A 12899-nucleotide genomic window follows, 5' to 3' on the forward strand; every position below is an offset into this window, starting at 1 on the left:
GGATAGTGAAAGAGAACAGTGAGGTGTGAACAGAGTTTTGGAGAAAGACAACTTTTAAAGAGTAAACAGAAGAGGAGACCAAAAAGGGGGACTAAGAGAGGAAAGTTGGAGAGTTACGAGAGGGCTGCTGAACTAGGCAAGTCTACGAACAGTGATCCATGTTCAAAGAGAGCAAGAATGATGACTTGGACTTGGCTTAAGGTGACTTTCACTTTGGTTTACTACAAAACCTTCCAGCAAGCCATGCAAAGACTGCCACAAGATCAAGGCTGCATGAGAGACCCTCTAACACATGCTTATAAACAGTCCTGTGGAATAGTTCCATGTCTACTTCTCCAAGCGTACCAGACACTATTTCTAAGATTTTTATCAGTAGTTTCTAGTATTTGACTATTTCTCTCTTGAAACTGGGCCAGTGCCAACATTATATCCCAAAGCCCATACTTTCAGAGTTCCCAGAGACTTTAGAGGTCCTGAGCATTGGGTGGTCAGAACAGAAAGCCGTGACTTTAACACCAAAACCACTGCTACCACTGCCACCCAACGCAATGAAACATCCAACTAGAGTGAGCAATTCCATAGGCTCTCCTGACTTGATCTCTGTGAGGTCTTATGAATGCCTCCAGTGAGGCATCAGTGCTGCCTTGTAACATGTACTGAACACACATTTTGCAAAAAACAAAAATCTTTTTTTTTCCTGTGAAGACAGTGTGTTTAGGCAGAATACCTTTTAATTCATTTTTGTGGCAAATTCAGAATACCATGTTTACTTGGGTGTTGAAATGCTTACCAGGAAGTAATGTCCTTTACCTCCCTCACCAGAACGTAAGCTTAACAAGGGCTATGTTCACCACTGTTACCCTTGCACCTAGAATGGTAGGTCGCACAGAGGAGGAATCAATAAATATTTGTTAAGTGACTGCATGGATAATTAACCTTCTATAACTAAAGGGCTTAAAGCAAGCACATGCCTTTAATTTCCAGTATATTGCATACATAAAGAACAACACAGAGCAACACAGAAAGGGAGGAGAAGACCTCATGTGCACCTCAAGTGACCTGTCGTCTCAGCTGACAGCTCTTCAGAGTAAGTAATGTGTCATGAATGACCTTTACATATAAAAAATAAAGTTTTGTTTAAATCAATTTTACTGGCTTGCATATAATAAAATGCACCCATCTTAAGTTCAATGTGTTTTGACAAATGTACATACCACTAGAACAACTAGTACCACAAGAAAGATATAGAACATTTTCATCATTGAAAAATGTCCCTTGTGTCCCTTTGTGGTTGATTTCCCACCCTACCTCCAGTCCCTAGAAACCTAGTTTCCTCCAAGTTTCCAGAAGGTGTGCCTTCTGTCCCTAAGGATTAGACATAAATGGAATGATAGAGCATGCACTCTTTTGTACCTGGCTCCTTTCACTCAGCAAACTGTTTTTTGAGATCCATCCATGTTGTTGCATATATCATCGTTGGCTCTTTTTTATAGCTGTATAGTAGTGTTCCATTAAATGGATATACCATATTTTGTTTATCCATTCGCTAGATGAAGGACATTTGGATTGTTTCCAGTTTGGGGTTGCTATTTGTTTATAAGTGTTTTTGAGAATATTTGTTTTCATTTCTCTTGGGTAAATACAAAGGAGGGGAATCGCTGGGTTACACCATTAGTGTAACAGGTTTAACTTTATAAGAAATGGCCAGTTTGCCAAAGTAGTTGTACAAATTTATCATCCTACTATCAGTGGGATACTCCACATCCTCACCAACAATTAAAATTGTCAAAGCACTTAAAATTGTTAACATTTTAGCCATTTACTAGGCATGTAATGATATTTCCTCTTGACTAAGTTTTCCTGTTGACTAAGGTTGTTAAGTATCTTTTCATATGCTTTTTGGCCACTTATATATCATTTTTTGTGAAGTGTCGTGAACAAATGATCTATTACAGCATGACGTTACAAATTACTTTGCTCACAAATTGTCAATTTGGTTAGAACTTAGTGGAGGCAACTCCTGTCTGTTCTACATGACATCGGTTGGGGCAACTTGATGGCTGGGAGGTAATTCAGTAGCTGGGGACTGGAATCATCTGAAGACCCACTCACTCACACTTCTGGTGTCGATGCTGGCTCTCAGATGAATTCGGGGGAGACTGTTAACCAGAACACCTCCATGTGGCCACTCCATGCATGTAGCTGCTTGGCCTGCTGTGTTCCAAAAGTTAGCATCCCAAGAAAACAAAGTGGAAGTTCATGGCATTGTTGTGACTTGACCTTGGTGGTCAGAGTGCCACTTTCACAATGTCCTAATGGTTGAGGCAGTCACCAGGCAAAAGGGGAGGGGACAGAGACATCACTACTAATGGGAAGAGTGTCAGCATCATGTTGGGGGAAGAGCATGGGAGATGAAATTTATTGTGGAGCCATCTCTGGAAAATACAATCTGCCACATGTTTGTCCAAGTCTTTTGCACATTGCTTTGTGTTCTTTGTGTTTCTTATTGAGTTAAAATCGTTATATAGTCTGGAAATGAGTCCTTTTTCAGTCTGAGGCTTGACTTTTCATTTTCTTAATGGTGCCTTAGAAAAGAAGTTAAAATTTGTCTTTTGAACAAAGACTGCTTTATCTAGTTTGTCTTTTAGGGTTAGTATTTTCTGTGTCCTGTCTAATACATTTTTGCCTAAGCCAAGTTCTCAAAGATTTTTTCCTACGTTATCTCTATGAGTTTTTAGTTTAGCTTTTATGTCTAGATCCCTGATTCATTTCAAGTTAACCTTTTCTATGGTATGAGGTAAGGGTTGAAATGTCATGGTTTTCTCTTATGCATATTCAGTTGTGCCAGCACAATTTTTGAAAAGACTTTCCTTTTAGCACTGTATTACTCAAACGACGTTTTTAAAAAATCAGCTTTATGAGTCTGTTCCTTTATTCTAAATATCTAACTTTACACCAGTGTCACACTGCCCTGGTTACTATAGCTTCATATTCAGTCTGGAAATCATGTAATGCAAGTTCTCCACATTTGTGCTTCTCTGTTAGAATTATTTTGGCTATTTTAGATCCTTTGATTTCCATATAAGTTTTAGAATCAGCTTATTAATCTATACACACCACACACACATACCCCTGCTGGGATCTTAATTGGGTTTGTGTTGAATCTGTAAATCAATTTGGGGAGAGTTGACATCTTAACAAAATGAAGACTTCTAATCCAAGAACACAGTATATATCTCCATTTATTTAGAACTTTTAAAATTTTTCTCAGCAAGATTTTGCAGCTCTTCGTATTGTTTTAGAGGTCCTCAAGACCGTCCCCATTCTTGGTGATTAGCTGGAAGGATTCACAGGACTCAGAAGTTGTTATACTTTATAGTTATTGTCTACTACAGTGAAGAGTACTGAGTAAAATCAGCAAAGGGCAAAAGGGCTTGGAGGAAGCTAGGTGCAAGCTTGCAAGTATCCTCTCCCAATGGAGTTGCCAAGATGCACTTAATTCCCCCAGCAATGACGTGTGACACATGCAAAGTGGTGCTAGGCAGGGGAGCTCACAGGGGCTTGGATGTCCAGGGTGTTTATTGGAGGGGGTCAGTCACATAGGCATGCAGTGCCTGTGTGAATGACCTCAGTGACTTAAGCAGCTACCGAGATGCTCAGGTGGTATTTCTCCTTTACGACGTTAGTATGGGAAATTGCATTGATTGATTTTGGAATGTCAAACCAATCTTCCACTCCAGGGATAAAACCCACTTGTTCAAAAGCTATTATTGTTTTCATATATTGCTGGATTTGATTTGCTAATCTTTGAGCAGATTTCTGTATCTGTGTGAGACTCCCTTACTCTGCTCACACCTCCAGCAGAGAGCCCAGTGATCATAGGGCTCACATTTCTCCCCCTTCTTTCAGGTGTCACAGTTCTGTACTGTGCACTGGATATTGAAACAAATATACTTGTTTTATACATTTAGTCCCACTTTCTCCTTGTTCAAAGTGGGAGGCCAAGTGTTGTTCTGACATTTTGGAAGTAGGAATTTTTATCTAAAAATAATTTGTGGAAAACAAATAGCGTGGAAAACAAATAGCATTACTTGAATAAAAATGTTCAAATTTTTTCAGTAACTTTTGCATTTTAAAAATCTTTAATTTAGCACAATATTCGGATTTGTGGACTGAATTTTGGACTACACTTAAGGTGAGCTTTTTTGTGTTGCCTCCATAAGTATCATATTTCTAAGATATTCACCTACCTAATAAGTGTGTGTGTGAGGAAAGAGGTCAGGATTTGCCGGGAGTGACAGAGCTGGTGTGATCATCATATCCTAAAATGTATCCTTTGTGCTGTTAAAAAACAAATTTCAACTGCGTAAATTTTAAAGATCTTATTGGCTTTATTCAACATTTCATGAATCAGGCATCATTTAAGCTAGCAGACAGGAAGGAGCTCTGAGGAGCTGTACAAATGAAAGACTTTTATAGTCAGAAGGGAGCAAGAACAAGGAAGTTATTCCAGGCAAAAAAGGCAGGTTGGCTGTTGCAAGGTCACTTTCCTCTCAGGGATGGCAGGGGTCTACTAGGCAAATTACCTGACTAGTACTGATCAGATAGATTCCTGATTGACTGGTTTAAGATTCCATTTCTGGGAGAGCTGAAACTGTAATGAAGTCTCGCAGTTTGGTGACATGGGGTTTAGTGTAAGTGACTCCATTTGGGGCCTGTTGTCTTATTTTTAAGAGTACCAAACATCACTATGAAATCTTAATCCTTTGGGAAGCTGTCTTGCCACTCTACCACTTCAGTTAAAGTGGGAATGGGGGAATGACAATTTTCTTTTTCAAGCACAAACTGAACACAGGTCATTTTAGGACAAAGTTGTCAATTCTGAACTCCATCTCTCTTCCCTGTTTTACCAGCCATTCACCATCTCCAACGCTCCCCCCTTTAGAGGGAGGTAGGCTGTAGTTTAAATCCTGGTTCTGCCACTTTCTAAGTATTTAAAGTTAACATGTGATCCTTGTTTAACCCTTAAAACAGTGGATAAGAGAAGTGTTAGTAGTGCCTTTTTTAGATGAAGCTACTGAGGCTCAGAGAGTTTAAGTGACTTGCTTAAGACCAAACAGTTGATGAACTTATGGGGATTTAAAGCTCAGATCCAGCCTGATTCCAAAGTTCTTTCTCTTAAGCTTTAAGCCATGCTGAATCTCCTCTGCAATTCTGTGCTGCTCTTGAGATGGGCTGGCTTTTTTATACCACCACGACTACCCTACCCAGTTAAAATTTGGAGTTCAGTGAGTACTCCATTAAATCTTCTCATTTGTTGGGCTTCCCTGGTGGCGCAGTGGTTGAGAATCCGCCTGCCGATGCAGGAGACACGGGTTCGTGCCCGGGTCCGGGAAGATCCCACATGCCGTGGAGCGGCTGGGCCCGTGAGCCATGGCCTCTGAGCCTGTGCGTCGGGAGCCTGTGCTCCGCAACGGGAGAGGCCACAACAGTGAGAGGCCCGCGTACCACAAAAAAAAAAAATCTTCTCATTTGCTAATCCACTTTTCTGAGATCCTTTACAGGCCCTTGTGAATTTGCTGTCTACAGACACATATTTTACATGACTAGTACCAATTTTGCCTATGTATTTTTGTCTTGTACATGCCTCACTTATACAAAATATGTTTTTATTTATTTTGTTGCAATTTATATTCACATACCCCCAAATGCTACTTTTTAAAGGAATTGGTAGAGAGTGGTAATGAGACCTTGCAAGAAATAAAAAATCTGATAGAGAAGCTGTATGAAAGAGATGAAAAAATTGAGCAAATCAGTATTTGGCTTCAAGAGGACATTGAAGAGATGCGTTTTCTTATGGAACAGGAATCAGAGACAGACCTTCTCAGTAAGTAACACCTCAAGAGCTTTGGGTAACAAAAACCTTTCTGCTATTTTACTGTATCTGGTGGCATCTAAAATAGCAAAAAAAAAAAAGAGTGCCTATCAATAATTTAGTTATCCCTAATAATCCATTCTCAATAATGTCACATATGTTCAATGAATGTTGATTCTCATTTGTGAGGTTGAATATGGCAATGCAGCAGTGTTGGGCGAGTCTCCCTTCCATCTGAGTGAATCTCCTAAATAACTGAATCTCAACTTCTTTCTGATTTTTTAAAACATTTTCCTCCCAAAATCTTTTTAAACTGTTTTACATACTTGTCTTCTTCAACAGAAGATATTGAACATCATTTTCTCTTTTCTTCCTGAGCTGAGTTTAGCATTAAAAATAGCAACAGGGCTTCCCTGGTGGCACAGTGGTTGAGAATCTGCCTGCCGATGCAGGGGACGCGGGTTCGTGCCCCGGTCTGGGAAGATCCCACATGCCGCAGAGCGGCTGGGCCCGTGAGCCATGGCCGCTGAGCCTGCGCGTCCGGAGCCTGTGCTCCGCAATGGGAGGGGCCACAACAGTGAGAGGCCCGCGTACCGCAAAAAAAAAAATAAATTAATTAAAAAAAATAAAAACAGCAACAGCATTAAAGACAGCAGTAGTTGCTGTTTTCTAGTGATGCCTTCTGGGGCTTCTGAGATGATAACACATCCTATGCAACACGATTGACTCATGAGCAAGCAACCCGGGCTCTCCAGAGGAATATAAACCTTCATCCTCAATCCCTACTCTAGTGTCATGTGAGACACAAGGGCTACAGAACTCCTTCCAGATCAGGGCTGCAGCTAGAAGTGAGGGTGAATCCTCGCACAGTACAGCCCAGAGGTTCCAGGGCTGGAATCCCTTGGGAAGGTGGGATGGTGGAGGTAGAAGGGGCTGGTGAGAAGGAAGGAGAGTACAGCGTAGGGGAGAGATGGAGTGGTGAAATGAAAATAATGTCATCTGGCAAGTGTACAGATCTATTAGAGGTTATTAAGGTTTAAGAGCATCATCATTAGATAAGCAATATTAAAGGTGGGTTGTAGAAAATTTAAAAATAAGATGAAATAAAAGTAAAATGAGAGAAAGTGGTACAATTAAAAACATCTCAGTATTTGGTAAAAACCAATATTCTGAGGGTATTGCTGGACAAAAGAAATAATGTTTTAGCATCCAATAAGAGATTTTGTGGGTGAACCTTCTTATCAACCTAAAAGCTGTCTTGGTGGTCCTGCTCCAGGTTGGTGATACTAATTATGTCTTAGTGCATAACGGTCCCTGGTGAATCTTGCTTAACTCTGCATTTTCTTTGCTAGGTCAGGCCATCCCTAGCAACTGTAGAACAAGCAGAATTTTAAGAGCCAAATCATCTCTAGGTGTCAATTGCACTGTTTTCACATGAGCAAATCTTCCATTTTTGTCTGAAACCTGATGGAATCTTTGCATTGGAGCAAAAAAATAGACTATATGGAAAAGCTAAACCCATGGAATAACTAATAGCATATTCCCTTTTTCGTGTATTTTGAGTACTGTCTTATTGATAACCTATGGAAAGTGGAGGATTGCAGCATGGAAAAAATTGCAGGCCACCCAAAAGAGAACAAGCTGAGGCATAAAGCTTGGTAGAACAAGGGAGTCAGAGTCACCATCACTTGTTTACGCCAGAGATTCAGAGGCAGGTGCGGGAGTGAGAGAGGTTTAGTGTGGGAAGAAAAAAGGAAGGCTTCAGGTGTGTTCTGATTGGAGGTTAGCATGGGGAGGCTGGTAACAGGCTGACTAGAAGGAGGACAGCCTATGTGATTGATTATTAAGCATACTTGGCTTTTCTCTGGTTGGTCCCAAGTTAGAAAAAGGGTCATAAAAGAGGGAAGTTGGTGGTCATTGATCAAGTTATGACTGTTCTGGGCTCGTTACATATATGGTCATTGCATGGGTCTATTGTCATGTATAGTGTGGCCATTGTTGGTTTGTATATTCAGTCTCAGCATGGATCTTAATTTTTACTTCCATTTTCAACTTAAAGTATCATGTTCAGAAAAGAGTAATAGTTGCTTTGAGTGAAAACCAACCCCAATAAAATATAAATAATAGGCCAATTCAGCATGTGCCATTCATTTTTATTTCATCCAAATGGTACAATCATTTAATTAAAATTTAAGTTCATTTGATAGGCAATCTGTATATACGACTCTTAATTAAACCATCCTTATTCTAGACAACTGGAACAAGTTCCAGTTAATATTTATCATGAAATATTGGAAGTATGAAAAGTATTGGGTTGGCCAAAAATTTCGTTTGGGTTTTCCTGTAAAGCTGCACCCTCCTGTTTTTATAGGGCTCAGAGCTAAGAATGGTTTTTATATTTTCAAATAGTTGGAAAAAAATCAAAAGGATAATATTTCCTGGTGCCAGAAAATTATATGAAATTCAAATTCCTATATTTGTAGATAAAACTTTATTGAACCCCAGCCATGCTCATACAGTCACACATTACATATGGCTGCTTTTGTGCTACAATGGCAGACACTGACAGGGACCATGTGGCTCGCCACACCTAAATTCTCTATTACGGAAAAGGTTTGCCAAACCCTGAGCTGGAGTATTGCATCTTCTCCTTTGATCACTCATGGAGTGGGTGAGATTTTTTTTGGCAACGTGGCAAACCCTAAGGATCACATAGGTTGAGACAAATAAGAGAAGGGATTTCTTTGTTCTAGGCCATGCAATGATGAACATGCTCTGTTACACGGTGACCAATTACAGAAAAAATTACAATATTCTCTTTTTGTTGTTGGAAATGAAAAGAATATCACTTGGGCTTCCCTGGTGGCGCAGTGGTTGAGAGTCTGCCTGCCGATGTAGGGGACGCGGGTTCGTGCCCCGGTCCGGGTAGATCCCACATGCCGCGGAGTGGCTGGGCCTGTGAGCCATGGCCGCTGAGCCTGCGCGTCCGGAGTCTGTGCTCTGCAACGGGAGAGGCCACAACAGTGAGAGACCCGCGTACCGCAAAAAAAAAAAAAAAAAAAAAAAAATATCACTTAATTTTATAAGAAAAAACACATATTTCTACTGAAAATATTTTCAGTCAATAGATTACTGATTGGAGGAATTTCAATTTTAAAAGTCAGTACTGTTTGCAGCCACTGAAATGTTCCTAACTGGGCATACTGATACTTGAAATTCCTCCTGTTTTTAAGGTTTCATCCATGTTTCACTATTACCACTAAACTGAATTCCACAAGTATTTACTGAATGCTTATTCTGTGCCAAGTACCATGTTAGGCTCTGGGGTTACAGTGGTGAATGAAAACAAGTATAATCCCTGCCCAAATGGAATTCACAGTCTAGTACAGAAGCCAGCAAATGTTAAAAGGGCCATAATATTTTTTGGCTTTGTCACCCATAAGGTCTCTGTAGCAACTACTCAGGTCTGCCATTGTAGCAGAATTGCCCCTGTAGTTTGCCCACCCCTGACACAGTGGGAGAACCAAATATTATGCAAATGTGTGTAAAACCTCTTGTCATAGGAATTTTACAGGTGGGGCATGAGAGCTATGAGAGAACCTAAGAGGGAGAGAGACTTTACCTAGTTAAGGAATCGGGAGAGGTCTCTGGAGAACTGGAAATGGAGCTGAGATGGAAAGGAGGGTTTCTGGATTCCCTTACTCCACTTGTTTCTGCTCCTGGAGCACTGGCACCACATGGGCTTTGGAGGAAAGTGTACCTGGGATCAAATCTCAGCTCTGCTTCTTACATGTTATTTAACTTACATTCTTCAGTTGCCCTGGTTAAATATGAATGCTAACTCACGGGAATAATAAATAATGCCTTAGGCACTGAGATCCCTGAAATCTTCTGCCCTCCTGAGGAGATAATAGTTACCCTGGCCCCTTGAATTACTTGACCATGTCTGTGGGTCCTCTCAGCTCTTGGATATTTCGCGTTGAAAGTCTGTCACTGATGGACTTGTAGAGAAGCCCTTGATCTCTTCCAGCTTAACAGCCCTCTCCTGCCCTCTTCTGGACACAGTGTGTCACTGTGGCCCTGCAGGTCCTGGTGCTCTCCTTCAGGGTCACTGCACCATCTGTATTAGCATATTGAATACCTTTGAGCCCGGTACTAGAGCACATGCCCAGTTACTGAGTCGAACACGACCAGTCCCTGAAACTGGTCATACACTGTGAGAAGCAGACAAGTGAAGAGATGATTAGAATATGGTGGATTCCTTCTAGTGAGTGGCTATGGAGGGTAAAGAGGCACCTTGCAATCTTTTGGGGGCGTTGGGAATATACAGGGATGTCTTCCTGAAGGAGTAGCTGACGTAAGCTGGCCAGGAACAGTAATAGCGTGGCTGAGCGGAGATCTGCTGGGGGTACCAGTTGGCAAGAGTGGGGGATAGGCTTGGCCAAATGTGAAATGCCAGACTTCATCCTGAAAACTAAAATCGTTACTTTTTGCTTTAACATTCTTTCTTGTAAATTAAAGGTAAATAACTTAATTCTTGGTGTATACCTAACCAAAGAGTAACTGTGTACAGATTTGTAAAGTATTAAAAATAATTTTGTTTTAAAATTCCAAAAATCCCTGAGTATTATACCATGTACTATAACTTAGGTTACAGATAAACAATTTGTGTGCTAATCAAATATTTTAACTTGGTATGTGCTCTACAGAAGACTTTTTTTTTTTTTTTTTTTCGGTGTGAGGGCCTCTCACTGTTGTGGCCTCTCCCGTTGCGGAGCACAGGCTCTGGACGCTCAGTGTCAGTAGCCATGGCTCACGGGCCTAGCCGCTCCGCGGCATGTGGGATCTTCCTGGGCCGGGGCACGAACCCACATCCCCTGCATCGGCAGGCGGACTCTCAACCACTGCGACACCAGGGAAGCCCTACATAAGACTTTTTTAGGCCAAGAGATATTTTTAGAGAAAGATCAAAAAATTTGTGTAACTCTCTGTTAAAGTTATCTTTTTGTTGTGATGAAAAGGACTTGATATAATTTATTTTGATCATTTAATTCTGGAAAAGAACCTAGTTATTGAAGCAGAATCAAAATTTCAGTAAGAAATACTTTAAAAAATCATTCACTCAGAAATTTTCAAAAGATCTCTTCGAAAACTTAAGATCTGAACTAGGAAGAGAGTTTAGACCATGGTTTTCAAACATTAGAGTCACCTGGAGGAAGTTTTAAAAAGCCCTCTGCTCAGCCAGACCGATTCACCCTGAATCTGTGGGGGTCAGACCCTGGCGTGTTTTTAGAACTCTCTCCAGCTGGCTCCATTGGGCAGCCAAGTCTTGAAAACTGTCGGTTTTAGACAAATATATAACAATGTAATTGTTATATTTATCAATTGACCCAAATTAAGAAAATATTTAAACTCTTATATTAACTATCCAGTGCTAGTTAGCAAAGTAATACTATACACTGTAGCAGCCAGAGTAGTAATACAGTACAAGGATCTAAGACAAAACAAAGCCGAGCTAGAAAAAGGGTTGTTTTTGTGTATTTTTAATGACCGTTTTAACAAATTATTTAGTAACACTAGCAACCACAGTTGCTATGAATTGTTCTAGTCTTGTTCTTAAGGAAGCAAATTAAAAATGCAAATATGTATTAAGTATTTCTGAAATTCTTTGCATTTGAGAACTTGTAATCATATTACTTGCACAATTTCTCCTTTTGCATACACATTTTTCTGCTAGAAGAGGACACTGGAGGGGAAAATAATTATTAAAATGACTTCAAATGTACTGCGACAAAAAGATAGTCCTGGTAATCAGAGGCATGATCCCTCAGTACCATACCCCCCACCGCGCCCACCCATTATACAATCGTCCAATTGAGGATTCTTCGGGCAATTTAAAATTGTAACTACATAAACCTATGTAAGATACATATAGAATTTTTACATTGTATTTATTCCTACAGAAAATAAGAAGAAACAGAGTCCTATCAAAAAAATCCGTCTCCCAGTGGTTGAATGTACTATGAAAAAAAATCAACGAAGAAAAACTAACAAAATAACTTAAAGGATACAACTGCTGTGAATTTAAAAGGTACAAAACTACAGAAAAAGTGAGTGCATTTTCTATTTTGCAACTGTCAATGGAAGTCTTAAAAGTTTGGGATTTAACAAACTCACGCAACCCTCACCAAGGAGCAGAAAAAGGAAACATCCTTCTAAAAATACAAATGGATAAACATGGTCAGATTATTAAGTGCAAAAATCTTATTTTGCTCCCAATAATGAGTCTCCTGAAGACTTCAGAGCATAAAAATCAGCACACGTATTAACAACCAACCACAGGAAAACTTTATGTACTGTATATATTCTGTATTTTGTTAAATCTAAGAAGCCATCAATGGAGATATCACAATGTGACAAAAATTGTGTCTCAGGATTCATAAAATATGGCACGTGCATATATCCTTCAAAAATGAGATATGGGGGAAGGAAGTATATTTATTCATTTGGGAGAGAGACACTAATCTTACTACTTAACATTTTGAATTATTTCCACAATTAGTGTGGCAAATACAATTAAATGCTAGATATTTGAGATTTTTTGTAGTTAAGCGTTTTATTATCATTTTTCTTTACAGGAACAGGAATAACCTGAAGATGTCTTCAACCAAACTACCTAAAACAAAAGACCTGTTATATAAATTATGCTCTATTTTTGTAATAGATGAAAATACTGTATTGGTGAAAAATAAATAAATAACAAAAAACAACATACTTGATTTCCATGTTTGATATCAGACCCCACAAATACGTTTGACTTTATAATTCAGTATACTTGAAAAACTGAAACACAACAGGCATGCACAATTATGCCAATGCTAAGGATTTCAGATATACTTGTTATAGTTTTTCTTAATAAAAATGGGAACAGCACATTGCTAGGTACACAGAAACATGACTTTGCACAAAAAAAATAGCTAAATTGTTGCAAGAGGCAAGTGCTTCCTAATAGGCTTCTAGTGTA

At 39.6% G+C, this 12899-nt stretch overlaps 1 protein-coding gene across 1 annotated transcript in view; it reads left to right on the forward strand.

Annotated features, from left to right (window-relative positions):
• CCDC175 (coiled-coil domain containing 175) overlaps positions 1 to 11939 on the forward strand; it is a 75218-nt gene extending 63279 nt beyond the window's left edge. The window contains exons 17-20 of the mRNA XM_059059660.2: positions 985 to 1087; positions 4152 to 4195; positions 5725 to 5887; positions 11839 to 11939. Coding sequence (XP_058915643.1) covers positions 985 to 1087; positions 4152 to 4195; positions 5725 to 5887; positions 11839 to 11939 — 411 coding nt within the window. The remainder of the gene's footprint in view (positions 1 to 984; positions 1088 to 4151; positions 4196 to 5724; positions 5888 to 11838) is intronic.
• Positions 11940 to 12899: the final 960 nt, after the last annotated feature.

Source organism: Kogia breviceps, chromosome 3, assembly GCF_026419965.1.
Source record: "Kogia breviceps isolate mKogBre1 chromosome 3, mKogBre1 haplotype 1, whole genome shotgun sequence".
NCBI lineage: Eukaryota > Metazoa > Chordata > Mammalia > Artiodactyla > Physeteridae > Kogia > Kogia breviceps.